This window comes from Phaethon aethereus (genome assembly GCF_964289735.1).
Source record: "Phaethon aethereus genome assembly, chromosome: 10".
NCBI classification, from domain to species: domain Eukaryota; kingdom Metazoa; phylum Chordata; class Aves; order Phaethontiformes; family Phaethontidae; genus Phaethon; species Phaethon aethereus.
The window spans coordinates 23,047,399-23,068,867 of NC_138586.1; the positions used below are offsets into that span (position 1 = coordinate 23,047,399).

Below are 21,469 nucleotides of genomic sequence, written 5' to 3' on the forward strand. Positions count from 1 at the left end.
GGGTAGCCGCAGTTGGCGCTGAAACGCCGCTGGTGCTGCCTCTGTGAGCTATGCTGAGGCCCCTGCTTACAACACAGGATTTAGAAGGTTTTTCAAAAATGACAAATATGTAGAAGCACTGAAATGACAGAAATGAGGGACGCATACCTGGCTGCAGTTCAGCACAGGAGAAATACTGGCATCAGCAACGGCTGTTTCAGGTTTTTTAACAATAACGTGATGGAGAACGCTGTAAGGCAAACAGTCCCCAACGGCGGCAACACAACCCGCAAACCTTTTTTTCATCCAAATGTCATTCTAGGTCAGATCCTGGCATCTGTTGCACACAAGGGTAATTCAGGACTTTTTGGAGACCTAATTCAATCTTCACTCGAGCTATGAGAAGCACCTACATGGACAGAAATGGCTTATGTTTCAAGAGATGGACTCCAGCAGAAGCTCATCGGGCGGCATGGGAGGGATTTCCATGCTGTTTATTCGGCCAAAGAACTTGGAAAGAGACCAAAACTTAAAGCGCGGAAGGTTTCTCTTCATACGAATGTCATGGCCAGTTTCGGTGACGGAGAGGCTGCTCCCGCGGCGTGTGAACCGATCTCGCAAGGCAGCACAGCTGTGGCGCAGCAGCTGGTCCTGGAACTCGGAGGTCATGAAGTAGTAGAGGACCGGATCCAGGCAGCAGTTGAGGCTTGCGAGGCAGAGGGAGATGGGGTGGAAGCGGAGCGTGCTCCTGTGAACGGCACAGTCCCGAATGATGTTCTCTATCACCATCATGAAGAAAGGGAAGTTGATGTGGTAGGGGGTGAAGCAGATGAAGAAGACGGCCGCGCACATCAAGACCATGCGCAAAGCCTTCTGCTTCTCACTGGTGTTCTGCAGCTGCGTTGGACACTCCCGCAGCGACTGCCGCATCTTCCAAGTGCAGCAGGCAATGATGCCGAAGGGGATGACAAACCCAAACAGCTCCGCCACCGTCACCAGCGCGATGGAGGCTCCCGGGCTCAGCTGCTTCACCCCCAGGTCTGAGAAGCACGTGTTTGTGCTATTGGACAAGGCTGGGCTCCTCACCACGAGCAGGGGTAAGCACGCCGCCCCGACGAAGAGCCAGACGGCAGCGCTGATGGCTGCATCGTACCGCCGCTTCCAGTCCTTGGCTTTGAAGGGATGGAGGAGGAAGAGGTACCGCTGGATGCTGATGCAGGTGAGGAAGCAAATGCTGGCGTACATGTTGAGATACTTCAGGTAGAAGCACACCTGGCAAAGAAAACTGCCAAACGGCCACGTGTGGTTTATGTAGTAATACATCCGTAAGGGCAGCGAGAGGACGTGAGCCAGGTCAGCCACGGCCAGGTTGATCATGAAGATGACGGCTTTGCTCTTCTTGCTGATGAAGCGGCACAAGACCCACAGGGCCGCGCTGTTTGCCAGGAGGCCGGGGATGAAGATGATGGTGTAAGTGGTTGCGTACAGGGTGGACTGGAAGGACATCTGGGGATCGGTACAGTTCCCGGAGGACACGTTGCTCTCCATCTCGGCTGAGTCTCTTCACTCATGGAGCGATTAAGGTGTGTGGACGGTTCCTGTAGGGGGTAAAAATAGATGCTGTAAAGCCAAAAACCCTCCAGTATTTCCCCCACATGGAGTAAACGCACTTCAGTACAGAAGGGCAAGTTGTGTGTAGGTGTGTGTACAGTGTGTGCACAGGCGTGTGTGCAAGACGGCGTGGGTGTTGGGAAGGGTGCAGCGGCAGACCCCGCTTATGGGCCGCGATCCCGGGCACCTTCCACGCAGCTCCTTTCAGGTGTGCTCGGCAGGATGTTGTACCCTGCCACCCCCTAAGGCGATGCCACAATTAGGGTGACATTGCAGTCGAGCTCCGTAGCGTTAATCTCTTTATTGCTAATGCCAGAGAGTTTCTTCAGCTCCCCGGGGTTCTTCATGACCATTTTTATTGCATATCGCTTTCTGTCAGACTCCCATCAAATTGCTCTCTGATATGTCTACAGGCAGTTTTGGTTGGACTGTAAATAAATAGGGACTTTAAACGCACAGATCCAAAAAGACAGTGTCTAGATCCAGAGATCCAGTGCGAATCGTCAGCGAGGGCAATAATTAGCATCAGCAAACGATGGTGCTGGCAGGCAGCTGACTGGAGCGGAGGCCAGTGGGAGAGGTGCAGACAGATCTATCAGAGCTCTGGCTCCAGATTTAAGGCTGGATTGATAAACTAATAGCTGGCCGAACACACGCCAGCTGCTCTGCCAGTCCTGCTAACTCAATTCTAGCGCTCATGGCACATTGTGCAGGCATCGTGTTGTAGCAACAGAAATTACCCTCCAGCAACAGTTCAGGACTTGAAGGAAGATAAATACATCCGTCTGTTAGTTAGAATAGAAATTCTTTTCATCCGTTTACCCGTTCCAGCCAGCGCTGAGGGTATTAGCGGGTCACGGGGAGTTCACAGGTACTCGCGCAGGTCTCCGGAGAGGTGATGGATTTTGCCATTCGTAAGCAGAGCCCGCGGGGAAACGGTCTGCTCTTTCGGGAAGGGGCGATTTGACGGCAGCAGGTTACAACCCAAGGGCCCGCAGCATCGTCTGCAACAAACCAGAGAGTTTTCCCCTTGGAAACGGAGCCTGTAGCTGCCTGCAAGGTGTCGGGCAACCTGCCCTTCCCTTCCAGGAGACCAGAGCCTGACCTGGCAGAGCCCTGAGCACCTCCTGCCTTTGCCACCGAGCCCCTCAACAGTGGTGTTTAATTAAGAAGCGGCCAGCAGTGCCGTTTCCCACAGCCCTGAGCCTGGCTTTCGCCACAGGGACGGATTTCTAAAAGCTGATTGCTAATTGCCCACAGCAGGGACCGGACTTCTGCGCAGAGCCCGGCATTGCTACGAGGCACAGGGTGAAGGCTCGAGGCGCTCCTCCTCACCTAGGCAGCTCTTCAGAGGGGTTGTCATGTTTTCAGTTTCAGAAGGAAGGTTATATATTTATATACACAGATAAATATATTACATATATTCTCTCTGATGCAGGAAGGGTCAGTGCATCTACCCTCGTTTCTGTGCGCGTGCGGCGCTTACGCCCCGCGTTCTGAACGGAGCCCTTGCCACCCCGCCGTCTCCCCGTTTGCTGATTTCTCCAGGGTTTGGCTCCCAAAAAGCAAGACTGAAGTGAAACCCCGGGCGTTGGGCTAGTGCACCTTTTGGCTGCTGGCTGTGCTTGAGCCAGTAGCCCCGGGCCGGAGGTTTGGTTTCTCCACCGAGCCGGGACAAGGCAGGGGAGCCGGGATGTCTGTCGTGAGGGGACGGTGGGAAACAAAACCCTTTGGTCCCTGCAGCATCCCCATGTGCTCCTCACCTGCCTGAAAACCCACGAGGGGCTCGTGCTCGGTGCTGGCCCCGCTCTTGGCCGCTGCCCTTTGTACTGAGTCTGTTTAACCCTGGAAAAGCGGCGGCAGGGCACCTTGTCTTCGCATCCCCGCAGAAAAGAGGGAGGGAAAACAGCCGGGGAGCATGGGGAATGCAGCTATTCCCAGCTCTCGTCATGGCCTTCCAGCGACAGAGCTGGCACTTGGTGGTCTGGGCTTGTGAAAAGGATTATAGGGTGCCGGTGTCCCTGTCCCACCATCTCCTCCCTGCCACGCGTCCCAGCCCGAATCCTAAGCCTTGTCCCTGCAGGCGTGACCACGGGGTGCCTCCTTGCTGGTTTTCTCCTTTTTTTTTTTTTTTTCTTTCCCTGGGAGCACCTATTTCTCGGCCGGAGGGCTGGTGTCACTCCTGGTACCCAGCACTTTCAGTTTTCAGGTGACAGCCCTTGTCAGGGCACCTGGCGAGAGCTGCGGGGAGCTCCCCGCCGCGCCGCCGCCGGCCTGGGTTCAGGCCCGTGCTCGCTCGCTACAACGCTTCCTGAAGGAGCGGGGTTTTTTATTTATTGTTGCTCAGTTTTCGCCTCCCCCCCGGCCTGCGCCTTGCCCCGAGCCCCTCCGGCTGCCCCCGTTTTGCTGTCGGCGATGCCGGCGTCGGGGCAGAGATGCTCCCGTGGGCTTTGGCAGGGGTTTTGTTCAGCGGCTTCATGAAGTCTGTAGGAAATACTCCCTGCTACTCCCTGATTGTTTTCCTATTTCATCCAGGCGTGGATTTACACACAGGCAGGAGCAGGGGGGGCTCTTTTGAAGTGGCAGAGCTGAGTTTTATCTAGCCGCACGCTGAAATCACAGCGGGGAGCCCATTATTGCTGCCAGAGGACGAAGACCACCGGTTGTGGATGTAGCACTGCACTTCATTAAACGTCGGGTAACTTTGCAACTAATTAGGAGGTTAAGGCGGCTATTAAAACACCGGTGTGTCTTTTTCTGCGTGTGTTAGCAGTGTCTGTTCCTGGAAGCGAATACGGCTGTCGTTATTGGAAATCGCCTGGCTGCTCTGAATCACCCTGCGCCCCACCCAGCCCTCCACGGCTGCGGCATTGCATCCGCTGCGCCCAGATTCACTGGCAAACTCGCCCTCATCTTTTCCACGGCTCGGCTGGACAAACCGGGCTCAAGCCGCGCTGCAGGCGCGGCCGGGCAGAGCCCCCGGCTTGGGGAGCCCCGGAGCCGGGGGGCTGGGGTCGAGCTGCCTCCCTTCAACCCCGCTCAAGCCTGGGCTGCTGGAGGGAAAAGCAGTCTAGGGGATGGAAAAAAATAAAAATCCGCTTTTGGCTTGAAATAAGCTCTGGATTTGAGGCAGTGGAGGTTTCCTGGCATTTGCGTTTTAAGCAATAATTTTGTTTGTTTAATCCAGGCGCTAATAGGAAATACATAAACAGAGCTGATGGCTTATGGCAGCTTCTGTCAAATTACCCAAAATTGAAGTATTTTGGGTAAAACAGGCTTTCCCCGCGTACCGCCGCACGCAGCAGCCTGCTCGGCTGCACCGCGCTCCGCTCGCCCACCCCTCGGAGCCGAGCGAGACAGAAATACGTGGGCACAGTCAGAGGCAGCTGAGGATGTCGCACCAGCTTCTGCCCGATAAGATCTCTTGAAGAATAACTAAAAAAAAAAAAAAGTGATAACACTGCTCAAAACTGCAATAGCTTCAACCTACTGAAGCAAACGCACAGCAGAAATCGAGCTTACCTTCCCGTGAGTCCCATCCTTCAGGGGGGTGGCATCCATGCTAGGGAGCAGGAGGAGCGAGCTTTCTGCTTTTATTTCCTACTGATTTTTGCAGCAATCCCAGCCCCAGCGGCTCCTCGTTAAACTTCCACATGTTTTCGGAGCGCTGGAATCCTGCCGGCATCTGCAGCCCAGTACGGTGGCTGCAGAACAGGAAATCCTGTATTTTGTTTCTCTTCGCCACACAAAACGTGTACAGCTAATGACGTTAAAACAACTGGGAAGGCGATGACGTCGTTTGATCCAACCGCCGTGTGATAGAGACCTCGGACGCGGATTTCTTTCCTTCTCTTTGCACTGAAGATGTGTAATGTGACGGTGTCCTTCAGTCGAGCTGCTTCTGCTTTTACGCACAGTCACTTGACATTTGCTTGCTAAAAACTGTGAAATACAGGAGCAAAAATCTTCCAATAAGCGCTCGCTAAAGGGAAACTGAAAACTGTGCCCGTGTAAGTTACTGGAAGATAGTAATTTTCCTTCATTTTCTTGGAAGTTTGGTTAGCCTCAGACTATCAAGGCTATAGGCTAAAGCTAGGGGTTTAGACTTTATTTCTGAAATAATACGATGGTTTAAAGTGGAGATTTTCCCAAAATACCCAATTTTTTTAAAAAAAAAAAACCACAAATGTGTATCGTTCCCAATTTCTTTCTTACTGTAGGTAACGTATAAATAGAACTATCCCTGCTCTGTGCATCTATTTTCTGTCATTGGTCCTATGACCCCAGTAAATTAACAGAAACGTTAACTGTGGAAGCGAAGTGAAAGAAGGAAGCTATTACCTTTAATTGCAGAATAAGTTGCCAGCTCAGGGTCTGGGATCGAGCGTGCTGCTTTCCCCACGGCAGCTGAGCCCGCCGGCTGCGCGGTTGCTGGGGTTTCGCCGCGCTGGCAGCGACGCCGACCCAGCGGCACGTCAATGTGCTCCCGGGCCATGAAGTGGCGCTTCCTGACAGTAGCGTAGAGAAGGGAGAAGAGGATCCTTGACCTGGAGCATCCTGTGGTGAGTGGAGATGCAGTTACTTAAATCCGTTGGTCAGCATCCTCATGAAGGCCAAGGCGAGACCAGTTTATATACAGTCTATGTACCACGTGCCTTTATGGTCGTATCTACGGGCTTCTTCCTTATCATTTGCTTACCCATCACGTAGACGTAGCCTGCTAGCAAATAAGTACCTGTGAAGCCCCATGCTTCTCATCTCAGCTGAGAGCAAAGTGAGTTGGAAGATGCAAGAGCTGCTTATCATTCCAGGTTTTCTTCTTGTGCATCCTTTTCAGCAGGTGATGGCGATCCTTGGAAGAACTTGCAAAACGTTCACAGACTCGTAGAAGGGAGGCTGGCACTGCGCCCCATCCTCTCCAGAGGTTAAAGGTTTATCCCAAAGGGTGTTTTATCAGGATATCCTGCCTAGGACATCCTACTTCTGTGTCCACAGCACACATCCAGCACTGTATCCAGCCATCTCTGAGTCCTATTTTTAGGTACGTGTTTACAGCAGGGCTGCTGGGGAAGGAGAGGTCAGTGGATGTCAGACCATAGTGAGGGTCAGACTCGCCTCTCAGGGTTCATAACCACGTCAAGTCCTTCCTCTGCTCGTCATTTTTTTTGCAGTACTATTGCAGAAGATCAGAGCCTCCTGGTCATGAAAGGCTGATGGATTGACAAGCCTCAAGCCTCTGCCTTCAACATAACTAATCGACCTCTCCATTCCTCTTTTAACTGCATGTATATTTTTGTTTAGCATTTCTGCTCTTCTGGCTCATTACCGATACTAAACATGCATTTTTACACCATGCAATGTTATACTTTCGAAGGCAGAGCACACAAAGGAATTTTTAAATAACTGTAAGACCTTATCTAAGGCCTCCAGATAAAGGTCGTCTTCGCCTTTAGCCTGGTATCCTGTGGGCAGAAGGCCAGATGCATATGATCAGCATCTCTTTAAGTGCTCAGCATTTAGAAATATCTGACAGGATGCACCTGAAGGATGTATGAAAAACAGTGGGCCATTCAGGAGGAGGAGGAGGTCTTATTCACACAAAGCGACTCACCCTTGTGCAGCGACGTGCTACGGCTTGACCGGAGCTGTTGGAATGTGGCCCGTGGGGCTGGGTGAGTCCCCGGTGCCCTGTGGCACATAGTCCTCCTCACCACTGCACAGTGGCCTCTACAGGGGCAGCATTTTTGGGAAGCTTTGGTTTATTTTACAGCAAATAATTGTCAGTCACTCCCAACCTTTTCAGGCTAAGCCCTTGTGTAATCTACAGACCCAGCATTTTTGGTCAAAATGCACCAGTCGTAGCCCCAAAATCCTTTAAGTGCAATGAAGGGTTTTCATATTTTTGAGCTGTCTCTTAGTTGTTGAGCTGTTATCCTGCATTTACAGCATATTTTGTTTTTTCTTTGCGTAGAGAGCTGGTAATTTCATTTAAGGAGAGAAGAGAAGCTGAGGTACCCACAAGATCCTGCAGCTCAGAACCTGAGGCTGCAGAAAGGTATGAAATCCCATGGGGTTTCTTTCCAAATACGTTTGCTGTCAAATACAGGAGGGCCTGTTCTCAAGGAGACGAATTACCAGACCTCTGATACCAGTTAAGATGGGGTGGCCATTTGCTTGGCACTGCAAAGAAACACATTTTCTTACACTAACTTCTGGTAGAGAAGGAGCATGTCACGCTGGGGTATTGCCCGGGGCTGTGCCATCAGGGGACGTGCGCTGCCATCGGTGTGGGTGGCTTGGAGACCTCCCAGTCACCCTTTGGGGTGAGGCTTGAAACAGGGTTGCCCCAGCACCAGGTGCCAGTGGAGTCCTTCAGATCCATCCTTCACAAACCTGCCTAGCTGTAGCCAGGCTCCGGATTTGGTTAACTTCAGCCTTTCTGTGGCATCTCTGTTGAAAGCCTTTGGTTTTGTGTCTGCCCAAGAAGGATGAAGATGTCTTCTTTTTATAGCTGATGAGTTTGGGCAGCAGGACAAGCACAAGAGATAATGTCATGATGTTGCTCCTAGATTTTATTTCCTCTTGTCAGAATAATAAACATGTTTTACAGTCACAGGAAAGGGGGTGAAGTACAGGAATTGTAGCCAGGCACATTGTGCTGTTGAAAGTGTGAGAGCACTGGCAGACAAAGCCAGCACCTGCGGCCCCAGGTCTTGTGTCAGATCCAGCATCTCCCAGCCTTGAAGGCAGCCGAAATACCGTCCTCCTCGGCAGTGATGCTGGATTTGTCTCCTCTTCTCTTCAACCACGCTGCTGAGGTTTTGAAGGACCTGAACTAAAGGCTTTGAGTTTCACATATGGGTTTGTGGAGACCAAACTGATGGTCTTTGACTTTCTACATGCTTCCAGAAAATTACAAGTTTTCCTTGATCTCTTTTTACTTTGAATTGTTGCTCTCTAGGTTAGCTCACCATCGTGACCATCTTGGCTACCTTTCTGTCGTGGTTTAACCCCCTCTAGCAACTAAGCACCACACAGTTGATTTAACTCTATCCCAGCCAAAACCAGTACACTTCCCACACACCAGAAGAGACCATTAGACCCAGTTGTCTAACCTCCTGCACGTCAAAGTGATTTGACTTGAAAGCCTTGAAAGTTGAGCATGTGACTTTTCCTCACAGGCTGGGGCTGTATGTAAAAAAGACCATTTTGGGGGCTTCTAAGAGAGTTCAGAGAGTGAGTGAGGCAGGAAGACGGGGAAGAGTGTGGGCAGCTGAGGTGCTTGGGGATGCCATCGTGGTGACGGGGAATGTTATCCCTCATAGAGCCATCAAAATTTGTTGTTAAAGTTAATGGTGGGAGATCCACCAGCACTCTTCGGACATCCAGGTGCTGGAGCAGGTATTCCCATGCTGGGTCCATGTTATAATATTCAGTGTGTAGGGACTACAGTGACCAATTTCGGCTTTACCAATCTTTTCTTGCCACCAATCGTGTGAGTGCTTTTTGAAGCCGTATAGATTTGGATCTGTGAAATGATTGTTGAATGAGATAGAGATGGCTTCTGTGGTCCTGCCTGCGCCTAAGGGTGATAGCAGTCACTCCTCCCCAGCCCGTCACGCACCACCCACAGCACAACTGTTCCCATGGAGCACCTTTCTCTCCCCAAAGTAACTTTAAATCCAATGTAAGTGTGTAGTTTAAAAAAAATAAAAATAAAAATCAGTCATACTAGAGTGGGGTGAAAACCTTTCTGTAGACAAGCAAGCAATCCGTTTAAGAATAACAAATGTTGATGCACTCCGCTTGAACTCTTTCACAGAATCATTAAGGTTGGAAAAGACCTTTAAGATCATGAAGTCCAACCATCAACCCACCACCACCATGCCCACTGAACCATGTCCTGAAACCTTTGGTTCAAGGACGAGCTGATCCCGTTCAGTTTTGCAGGTATAAGTGATAACTATGAAACCCAGCTTATGTTTGCAAAAACGCGTTTATTTTTTAAGCATCAGTTTCTGGAAAGAAAAATGTAGGACAAGCTATATAGTTACTATAACAGTGCCTCCAACTTGTTTTCACCTGATAAATGGAGAATTGCATGAGAAAAAAACCACAGTCAACAGCTCTCAGTCACATGCTAGCTGATCAAGGTCCATAAAAATCCTCGTAAGAAAACATCCATTGAAACTAAAGTCTCCTATAGTCTCCTGACAATATTATACAGTGTCTAGCTTATGAGAAGACTTAAATTGACAAAAAATTAATTATGCATGCTTAACTGTGTACCTGAGCGTCAACCTCTGCTCACATTTTTAAAGGCACTACTTGCAGTGTGTAAACATATGTGTATATCCTTGGCATAACGAAGTGCCACTTAAAGGAGACAAAACATTTCCATTGACCCAGTAGGAGAAGGACTGTTTGCCTTCTAATGCAGCTTTCTCACCAGAAGCCTGCAATAATACTCTCTGTGTGGAAGTTACTTCCTTCAGATAGGCATGTTTTGGTATTTTCACTTATCTACATGTAAGATTAAGTTCATCGCGCTGTAGCCCATAATCTCACAAATTGGAGAACTACAAGACCGTATTGTATTTGATCGGTATGTCTTCATTGCCTTTTAGAGGAACTCCGGTGTAATGATTATTTAAACCTGGCTATTGTTTGCTTTTTCCCGTTTTTTGTAAAACAGTCAAGTGGGAAAACATAATAAGCAGAAATTTTTTTGGCTGAGTTAAAATGTAATTAAGTGGAATTGAGTAGTTAGATTTAAAATATACTTAGTAAGCATTTCTGGTATTTCTCCTATTTTTGTAGCAACATGTAAGATGCTGCCACTGGTGCTTACTGAGAATTGTACACGTTCCTTTTGAAAAAGCACAGCCTTTCAAAGGCAATAAATCAGTGTGCCTGTGTTCAGCCAAAACAATCCCCAGGTATCATGAGGATACCTTTGAAGTTACACAAAGTGGGTGAACTTGGCCAAAGAGCTGTCACTAATTTAAAATAAAGGGTAAATGGCATTCTTTCTTGTCATTGCTTTTCATATCTTCATAGCCAATGAAGTTATAAAAATGTAAACATTAAGATCACGAGAGGAGCTGGTGAAAAGAAATCACAATGAATAATTTACTTAAAAAATCAGCTTTACTTAAGAAATATGCTGTATTAGTGAAATCACCTTGGCAAGGATACCTCTCTTTTTTAAAATATGTGTCAACTGAATGCATTGAGCAGAGCTTTCACAGGGCACATCCATCACAGGTACCTCTGGGCCAAAGAAGCCACACGTGGAAGACAGCGAGGACCCGAACGGGGCCACCAGCATCGTCAAATCCACCTGCACCGACGCCGAGTCCAGCTGTGCCCAGCCTGCAGCGCGCACCCGGTGGTCCTGCCCCTCGGGATCCAGAGGCAAAGGCCATGTGCTGATGCCACCCTTGCCAACAGGGGCAGCTCGGAGGGGAAGAAAGTCCCTCGGAGCAAGGGAAGGTCCCACTCTCTGGAGTGTTCGAGGAGCCGTTGGGAGAGTTTGTCTTGCAGAGAGTCTTGCACCAGCTGTAGGTGCAAGTTACAGGACACATCAGCAGTTAAGGAGCAAATTCAGAGCTGGGTGAGGAGGAAATAATGAACAAGAGCGGGAGCGGGGGGTGGGAAAGACGAAGCAGAAGTAAGTATGGTGACCAGTGGGATGCACTCAAAAGCCAAGAGCGGGCAGCGGCAAGCCAGGGCTGCCGTGCTGAAGCATGGTGCCAGCCTCCACGAGTCTGCACCCTGAGTGCGGAGACCAAAACTGCCATTTATTATTACTGGCCATTTTCAGGTTCTTGTGTGTGTTGTGTGTTTTTAGTAGAGAAGACACTTCAGCAGATGTCAGTGTATGGATGTGGGATTGTCTTTGGCTTGATCATAGAGCCGTGGAGTTGGGAAAATAGAAGAAAAGCTCTTGGGATGTTTCCACCATTTCCTAGCAAAAGCTTTGTCACTCCCTCCTGTACATTTTCTAGTCCAGTGAGGTCAGGCATGGGTGGCACAGCAGTAGGTGCAGTCACGGCAGTTGGGTCACTCTTCAGCTTCCAACAATTGGTCTTAAAAAGAGTTTTATCTTCTATATACCAAAAGATTTCCACTGCCACAAAACTCCCCTGAATAAAATTGCAGGATCTTCCACAACGGAGTTGGTAATCAAGTATCACAGAACAGTCCCAGATTCCATATGAAATATCTTCATTCTTTTAAGCTGGCTTTCTTGTCATTCCTTAGTTGATGAGGCACTCTCTTTGCTCATGAGCCGACTCCTGATGACCATGCTGCTGTGCCTTGATATCTGGTCCTGAAACTCTGAAGTCATAAAGAAATACAGAATCGGATCCAAACAGCAGTCCAGACTTGCAAGACTTAAGCAAAAGGGTTGGGCGTAGAGCGTGATGGCACTCAGGAAGCAGTCTGTAATGACATGTTCTTTCACCAACATGTAGAAAAAGAAGTTGATGTGGTAGGGTGCAAAACACACGCAGAACACAATGGCACACATGGAAACCATCCTTAAAGCCTTCCTCCTCTCACTGCTGTTTTGCAGCGGTATCTGGAAGCCCCGAAGAGAGTCTTTTGTCTTCCAAGTACAGAGTAAAATAATGATGAGCGGGCCGATGAAACCGAAGAGCTCCGCCGTGCCTGTCATCAGCACGGTGGCCACCTTGCTGTCGATCTGCCGGACTTGGAGGTCTGCAAAGCAGGTATTTGTAGTTTTGGCCAGGCCGTAGCTCCGCATGATGGGGAATGGCAAGCATGCCACCCCAACAAAGAGCCACACCACAGCGCTGATGGCTACGTCGTACCGCCGCTTCCAGTCCTTGGCTTTGAACGGCTGATACAGGAAGAAATACCTCTGAATGCTGATGCAGGTGAGGAAACAAATGCTGGCGTACATGTTGAGATACTTCAGGTAGAAACACAGTAAGCAAAGGAATCTCCCAAAAGGCCACGTGGAGTTAATATAATAGTATATTCGCAGTGGCAGCGAGAGGACGTGAGCCAGGTCTGCCATGGCCAGGTTGATCATGAAGATGACGGCTTTGTTCTTCTTGCTGATGAAGCGGCACAAGACCCACAGGGCTGCGCTGTTTGCCAGGAGGCCGGGGATGAAGATGATGGTGTAAGTGGTTGCGTACAGGCTGTTTTTGAACGTTATATTGTGATTGGAGCAGGTCTGGTTGCTTTGCATCATGACTGGGCTGCTGGAAATACCTGTTGTGGTATAGGGCGGGTGGGTCATTCCTACAGAGAACAAAAACAGGTGCTGTAAAGGCCAAGGCACTGCAAGCATTGTCAATATTCATTTGCATTTCCAATTTGACTGTTCAGTACAAAGTAGAGGTTTGGAAATGTCTTCTGTCTAAAACATCCTGCTATCTTTTTCAAAGCTGCCCTTTCAGAGGTCTCCCACTATTCACGCAGAGGTGGGGGGCCATTCCTGTTGTGTCAGTCCCCTTGCGGGGCTGCCCGAGTGCCATAAACACAGGTGAAGCTGCACCACACTGCTAACGGAGGAACAGGAGACGCTGCCTAACCTTCTCAAGGTCATCTGTGGTTTGGTGTCTGGGTAGCAGGGGAGGAATACATGGAAGAAAGGTGTGGCATAGCCCAGCTTCTGCACGAGCAACCACATGGCCCAACGATCAAAGTGTGGGTGCCAACTACTGAGTCATATCTGCCGCCAAGTTGTACATTAGGCATTGCACGGGTGGCATGCCTCCTGACCCCATCAGTGGACCTCATGGACCCACCTTCTCTGCCATGATGAGGACAGGCCATGTGGAAAAGGGTCAGAGGGAGTGGGCTTGAGAAGTTTGACTGTTGTAAATGCAGCCAGTGCTGCCATGTATTTAAGCTAATGTAACAAGCAGAGGCCTACTCAGATCACCACTTCCATTTCTCATCACCTCAGCAGCCCCAGGTTAACACGTCTTTCCATCAGACAATTTTATCTTTAGACGCTTCCAGTTTCTGGCTCTCTTTTGATTCAGATGAGTAGGGGTGGCGAAATGTCACATGTTGAACTGTTGGGCCATCTTTCTTTTGTCAGCTTTTGTAACTGGGACTTGTCTTCAGTAAGGCAACGCAGGCAGGAGGAGTTTGGTTTTATCAGGTATTTCCCCATAGGGTTATAATTCTCATTACAGTGATTCCCTCCTGTGTATAATATAACGGTTAAAATTGAATATCAGCTTCCTATTTCATGTGGCACTGCAGACACTGATTCATTCCTCCTGACTCATTTCCTGCACTGCTGGCAAGGGTCATTTGCCAGAAAAAGTGTCTCTGTAGGTAGATATTAGTAACTCGTACCCTGTTACTAATGTTTTTTTCCTTCATATTACAAAAAAAGAGTAGAGTTTAGAGCTCTCAAGTGACAAGGAACAAAAATAGCTGTTTTTTCAGCTTGTTAATCGTTGCGGTACTTGGACTTGGCAGCTCATCCAGACATTGTTCAAGGCTGCTATGGAAGGGTTGTAATTCAGGCCCAGACGTGGCAAAGTCCCAGGATGGGACACAGGCCACCCTCACCGCGGGTGCAGTGGCTCTGGCTGATGCTGACGATGAGCAGGGCCACCTAACCACTCCCTAAACAGATGCTGCTGCCAACTTTCTTGCTTTTCTTTTAAACTTGTCTTTCATTTTCTCATGCTCTTCAAAAAGCAAGGTCTGCATGTTTATCTCCTGCAGCACCCTCAGCTTTAGCAACTGGGCTACATCCTTCAGTTGCACCAAATATCAAAGAAATGCTCTAGTTGAGAAACCCTCTATCCAATCCCCCTCCTTCACCAAGATGGCACGAGTACGCTGAGGCCGGGTGCCTCAGAGCATACCTCCCAGGCTGGTTTTGTCCCTCCAGGGCAGTCCCTCCAGTCTTCAGTTTGCTCCCAGTAACCCTCGCCCCAAGGCAGCTCCAAAATGAGGTGCTCTGCTTTGTGGTGGGGCGTCCCCAGCTGCCCCCGTCGCAGGATGCCATAACCTTGCTCCTATCATGAGGCCGTAACATGCCCAGGAGAAGGGAACAGAACTCAAAGGGCACTGGAAACAAGGGGGAAAGATGCATCTGGCCCATGGCCTTATCTCTATCGGTCTGAGAAGCAATGTTGGAGGCCTCCCACTCTCCTTTTGGGTGCTCCTCAGGATACTGAGACAGGGAGTGGACAGGGCATGGAACTGAGCACTGGGATGTTCACTCAGAGCGTTGCTTCTCAGCGAGGTAAATTTGGGTTACATCCCACTTCTTGAGAGTGCTGTGAATTTCTGGTGCTCTGGATGTTTGTGTTCCCTTTCCACCTGGTTCACCGGCAGCTCTAGCTGGACATGTTGTCTGCTGCCCTTGTCTTCAATAAGAGCACTGCTCACTACAGCCAACTTCTGTCCCTTCAGGTGACCTCTCGGTTTGCCAAGAAGCCATTAAAGAGCTACTTTCAAAGTTACTAGCTGCCTGATTTCCCTTGGTGTCAAGGTTAGGCTGACTGGATGGTGCTCCTCCAAAAACACGAGTGCCAGATGGCATTGAAACCATGGAGGATTAGGTACATTTGCAAAATGTTCTATTTTAAGGACAGGCTCATATTTAAATGGTGGCCACTGGGTGTGTGTTCTTCAGTTCAAATGAGTCATGACAGTCGGTTTGCGTATTGAGGTCCCTAGATACAGTTGGCCCTTATTTACATTTCATGTGAGAGCTAAGGACCCGACCGCAACGTCAGCAATCAGAATAATCAAGTTCAGGCTGCTGACTCAAACTGGCCTCTGAATGGAGCCATGTAGGGCAAACCGACGTGTCCGGGATGTGTCTGCTGTAACATAAGGGTGATGCTGAGTACACACGCTTGATACCAGAATTCAGCCTTCGCTTTCTGATTGCAGCAAACCGACCAGGCGTGCAGATGGGCACAAGCCTGGGCTGCAAGCGTGCCGGAGACCATGGTGGAGCCCACAGCACGGAGAGGTTCCCCCTCGGGCTTCAGCCACATCTGCTAATTGTCCACAAGGTGTCAGAATTAATCAAGATTCTATTTCTTTGTCCTCTTTGAGGTGGTTTTCTAAGCCCCAAGGGACTAGGGCTGTCTGAGTGGCGGGAGGCAGAGGCGGTAGCGTGGCTCTGTTCTTGTGTTGCTATCTTCTAGAGTGATCCCAAATTGAAAAATTCCTCTGTTGATAAATAGCTGGTATTAGGGGTAAAAATGCTCTCAGGAGTAGTCGTCATATTGCTGGTATTTACAGGTAGAAGTATCCTGAGAAGCTGCACTTTGATGGAGACTAGGGAGCTGCTTTGAACCTCGGAACCAAAAGGTTATAAAACCCAACCTGTGGAAATGCAGGTGATGTCCCATCCCCACCAGCCCAAGCAAGTGTAAGACTGGAGTTGATGAACAGGAGACGTATGGCCCGTGGAGTCAGAAAAAGCCTCTCCTTTGCGTTCACCAAACCCGCGGTCAGACCATTTACAGTGAAGTGGGCTGAGCAGGGTGACCTGGCTGGCAGTGCAAACGCATTAAGACAATTAATATATACATGGGTGATGTCTGCTGGCTCATCAGAACAGGGCACTTCCTGAAAACGAATGATTTCATTACAAACTGATAAAAATATAATGAGATTCAACCATCTCTTTAAACAAAATGCACCCAGGCATATGCGCAGGGGTCTACAAAGTGACGTGTTTCTGTCCTTCCTCCCACTTCTCTTGTTCAAATTGAAGCTTAATCCCCCACTGTCCCCTTACCTCCCCACCGAGAGGTACCACTGAATGTCTGTCTGAAACGAGGTCTCCAAAGCTGTTAAGAAAGCAAACTCATTTGCTGCATGATGGGTGTACAGCAAAGGTAGAAGGTTGAAAACTCCATCAGATTTAGCGATGCTTATTTACATGTTGCAGGGAGACAGCTCCTACTGCAATACTGTTTTCAGAATATGAAATTAAAAAAAAAGAAAGGTAGTAAATAAATACGGTGCTATCTAACTACTGCTTTTTACATTTTAATTTGAGGCTGTTGCAATAAGGACATAATTATTACTCGTAGCTGGATGTTTGGAAACCAAACGTGGCATTTCTAGGAAAAAGACGTTCACCTTGATAGGACTGAGAAGCACAGGAATGTCATCACAGAGACCGACCTTTCTGGCGTGCCGGTCAGCAGATGTGTTAATTGATTTAATTAAGACACAAATGCCTCTAAACTCTGCCCTCAGTGCATGGCCATGAGCATCTCTCACTATTGCACTTGCACTTTGGTATGAAACCTCTGCAGTCAGAAAAGGGAAGTTCTACAGTTAAGGGTACTTTTTCTGGTTTTCTCCTTCTACCAAAAAAAAAAAAAAAAAAGAAAAAGAGCCGATCTGGGTCGTCTGATCTGTTGTGATGAGATGTTTTTATTTTGCAACGCTAGTCTAGTTCTGACTTTTGCAGCTCCGGCAGCTGAAGAAGCAAGGGCAGGCGCACGCAGCAGGACGCCGGCAGCCTCGTTGCAGCCCTTGCTCCAGGCTGGGCGAGGGCTGTCCCGCGGATGGGCTTCCACCATGGGTGCAGTTGCCATGGCTGGTGATGTTCGCACCAGAGCCAAGGTCCCAGTGCTTTCATTTGACATCAGAAAATGTGCCCTTGAACAAAAATCACACTCTTACTTCACACATCCTACTGCTCCAGCCTGCCGCTGAAGTCCTCCCCACATAAACCTGCGGCAAGCCAGATTTGACATACTGACTCACCTTCAGTGCGATTCCCTTTTGATTTACTTTAAGAAATTTCAGATTCAGGGGCCACCCACTATGAATCCTGTCTACAATTGCCAAAGTACATATGTGCTCTATTGCTGTGCTCCCGTCAGAGCCAAGCTGCCGGTGCAAGTGAATGCAAGCCCACTGTAAAAAGTGAACCACCTTTTACAAAGTACAGTTCAAAAGCTTCAGTCCATGAAGTTAAGTTTTAATCCAGACCAGTGACTGCAGTCTGGATTATGAATTAAAACTGCCTCAGGATTCTCATTAACAAAAACAAGTCCAAGTAATCTTGCTATTTTTGTCATATTGTCTCTCCCTGACTAATATTAATTTCTTACTGTTGCAATTCGGTCAAAGAGCATTGGATGGCACAAAGACAGGGAGCATGTAGATTTTTTTATGGTCATATAAATCACTGTTAGAAAAAACAGGTTTGCAAGTTTCCCGTACTGTCAAATACGATTTTAAAATAAAAGGTATTCCCTGAGAAACCAGGCAAAAGAAAGAAATTGTGCCTAGGAATGACACTGGAGAACCGCCAACTGCCCACGCTGTAACGTTTTGCTTTCTCTAGCAGCAGCAATTTCATGCAGCCGCCGTTTCAACTCCTCCATGCGTTCGTGCGGAGGATTGGCGCGCAAGGAGGGCTGCTGAGTTTTGCAAGACTCAAAGCGCCGCAAATCCCCTCCTGGCAAGAGCCAACCCCTCAGAAAAAGCCCGAGGAGCGCAACATTTTCGTGGGAAGCAGCACAGGCTCATTGACGTTGGTTCTAGATCAGAAAGAGAGAGCTTAAAAGCAGCCTTACCTTTTCAGGCAGAAACGCAGCTAAGTGCAGCCGTGCTGTCAGGAGGAAGTGGAGTGTCCCGGCTGAACCGCACCAGCCGTGTTTACATGTGCCCAGTGACCTGAATGACATCACGGGGTGCTGCAAGGTGCTGCTTTGCCTGCGGCTCTGCGCCGGGGCTGCGCTGGCTCGCAGCCCCCACCTGCTTCTGCGGGACTCGCTCGGCTGCCAGCCCTGCCGAGCTGAGTCCCGGCCAGGCATACGCACGGTTGCCCCAAAACCGGGTTCGTGTGCCTTCGTCCTTGGTGTTTCCTCTCCTGGTGCTCCACCAAGATGGCTCAGCACCCCTCGGGTTGCTGCGGGAGACAGTCCCGAGTGGAGCTGGGTGCTGCTCTGTGCAGAGCACCGCTTCCTCCTCTCCCACTCTTCCTCCTCTCCAAGCCCAGCTCCGAGCTGACCATGGAAATGCTCCCGAGGCTTCTGCTTGCTTCTCCCTGGGAAGTTCAGCTTTGCTCTCGCCTCCTGATGGAGAGGCTGCGGGCACTCGTCGCTGTGCGCGAGCCTCCGCTGGCGGTCGCTCTGTTTCACCTGATGAAGTCCAACTTCCCAGTGGCTTTTTATAGCACTCGTGTGAGCCTTGCTTGACATTTCTCTTGAACTAAATAAGCAGGCAGCTCAGTTTACCCTTGCTGGATCTCGCTGCCAGCAAGGTCAAATGGTGGCACTTCTGAAATTGTTACAAGCAATGGGGTGAAATCCATCCTCACCCTTATCCCGGGGGGTAAGTGCATTAGGGGGGCTGGGACTTTGCCCACCTGGAGGATCTGATGGTCTGGATTTCCAGAAAGCCACTGAGAATCTGCCCTGCTTTTGGCTCTTCAGGGTCAGCCTCTGGCTTGCAGCACACGACTGTCCCTGTAGCTCAGCAGTTAAACTCTCTGCTCTGTTGTGGTTTAAGAGTGTGAAGTAGAACATCACAGCAGCTACTACCTGACCTGGGGACAATATAAATGTTGATGTCTGACCGCTCAGAGACCTCAGGAACCCAAAAATAGTGGCTTTGATTCGAACAAGAATGATCCACAACAAACACCTCCTAAAATGTAGCGCTGCGTTTTACCGATGGTCCCGTTTCCATGAATTGTCAACGGAGGTTGGTAGGAGTTGGGGGATTGTCTGATGTTTATTTTAAAATTATCTATATGGGCTTCATGAAAAGCAACAGTGAGCTTTTGGCTGATGTTGCAGTGTTTATCAGTACATCCTGTTTAGCTAATTTTTTTTTTTTTTTTAAGTTGTTCATCAGCAATGGGAACACATTTGCTGGAATTTATCCAATCACAAAGTTGTCTTTAATATTAAATCGACTGCACAATACTCTGCAGCCCGACAAGCTAAGCAGAGCCTCATTTGGGAACGACAGTTCAGAAACAGTTCACTGGTTGACCTGACCAGCATTTTTGGAAAACAAACATTATCAACTCTCCTGCAGATGCTCTCTTGTCTGCATGAACTTCCATCTGTAGCGCTTTCTTCCCTCACTCTGTTGTCACTAATAGACCTGACTTGAGCAAAAGACACAATCTTTGTAGAGAGGAGAGATGAAGTTAACCTGCACTTGTACATGTTGGCATGGCAAACACTGCAATTACAGAAGTAAACTATAACAATAGAAAAAGGTGCTTGTGAAAATACACGGCATGCTTAAGAAGAGGTCTATTACAGAAGAGGTGCAGCTACTGTTGCTGCTCTATACTCAAACACATAGATAGTTCTGGCAGCCTGGTTTAGGGAAGATTGTTATATGGGAAGCGTAGGACCAAGAAAAAGATTTAAAGGCAGAAATCATAGCCCCTGCAAATAGTTCTGCTGAATTTCTTTCTGCTTAAATTTATCCGATTGCAAAGTGGGGATAACATTTTCTGGTCAGAAACTGAAGGCTGTTTGCTGGCTGGACTTTTGTAAGGCTCAGCTAGAAGATTACACACATTCAAAAAATTTCTAAGTGACCTGTCCAGTACCAATGAACGCTTGGTACGGGACGAGGACTGTGGTGTAGCCAGCCTGGAGGATCTGCAGCTTGCTTGCCAATATTGTGTATCAGTTATCCTGCAGGCAAGGGGTGAGGAAGGAGCTTTTTCTGCTGATGAAACTGAACTTACTCTCGGGATTTTGCAGACAGTTATACCGCTTACAGATGTACTTTCCCTATAGATCTATTTGCCCTAACCATGTAGGTAAAATTTCGATTTGCATAGCATGCCAAAGACTGTTTCCGCTCTTGGTTATTGCTTACCAGAATAATCAGCTAATAATATTTGCTACCATAATTACCTACATTAGAGGAGAGCGCGGCTCCTGCAAAACAGCATGGGCAATATTTCCTGGAGCTCAGAGAGGGGCTTTGACCTCCGCTGTATTTGTGCCACTCTGGGTTGGTCACTTGTGGACCTTCCCCGGGGTGGCCGGCAGCATGACTTTTGTGTCCTCCACTGTAGAAACGAGAAGCCCGCGTGGAGCAATATCCCTGCGAGGAGGGTGTCCTAGGCTGCGGCGCTCCGCAGAGCCTACCTGCCGGCCTGGGAGGCGTGGGGGCTTAACTGCGGCAGCAGCCCGGACGTTAGCGGCCGCAGCACGTCGGTGCCAGCGCTGCCGCCGCGAAGTAGTGAGCAACGCACGCTCTCATGGCTTTAATGCAAAAAAAGAGCTCCGCGGTTGCCTGGTTGCCTGTTAAGAAGCTTGTTTCAACGTGCAAGGATGAACACATGTAGAAACATGTTACTGTGCCTTTTTCATGCTTCGGTTTCCTTTCTGAGTTCTTTTCCAAAATCCAAAATTAGGTTGCTGCTATATGTCTTACCGGGCAATACCAGCATCAATGCATTTTAGTTCATTTTTTTTAGATATGCACGTTTTCCACATGTACAAGGGAAGGAGTGACATGAAGAAAAAAATCCATCTCCACTGAGACAAATTACAGCCCTTTAGTGGGAAACCAGGGGAAGAAGAGTTGCATGTCTAAATTATTATTCGTATCACTAATATTACATAATTATTAACATTTACCTGAAATAAAGACTTAGAGTTAGATTTCATGTCATAGCATGGACAGCAAATGTCCATGTTTTGCTGTCAACTCAAACCTTCATAGTACAGAAAATAAGATATTCAGTGAAAGATGCTACCCAGAATTTATATGAGTTTGCTCAAAAGTTGTACTATGACAAACAAAAAGTAAATATTTGTATCCTGATTGTCTTTCTTCTTATGGAGAATTAGACTTAAATTAGAATTAAAGGAGTACAAACACTATTAATAAGAAGTGAAAA

At 48.6% G+C, this 21,469-nt stretch overlaps 2 protein-coding genes across 2 annotated transcripts; both read right to left on the reverse strand.

Moving 5' to 3' along the window:
- Positions 1-414: 414 nt before the first annotated feature.
- Positions 415-1,527, reverse strand: LOC309408216 (putative P2Y purinoceptor 10; the record flags this gene model as incomplete). The annotated part of the gene is made up of 1 exon (XM_082004004.1): positions 415-1,527. One exon carries the CDS (start codon positions 1,525-1,527, stop codon positions 415-417), a length of 1,113 nt encoding a protein of 370 aa, XP_081860130.1.
- A 10,318-nt stretch (positions 1,528-11,845) lies between these two features.
- Positions 11,846-13,258, reverse strand: LOC309408472 (putative P2Y purinoceptor 10; the record flags this gene model as incomplete). The annotated part of the gene is made up of 1 exon (XM_082004300.1): positions 11,846-13,258. The coding sequence occupies exon 1, from the start codon at positions 12,917-12,919 to the stop codon at positions 11,846-11,848; it is 1,074 nt and encodes a 357-aa protein (XP_081860426.1). The 5' UTR covers positions 12,920-13,258.
- Positions 13,259-21,469: the final 8,211 nt, after the last annotated feature.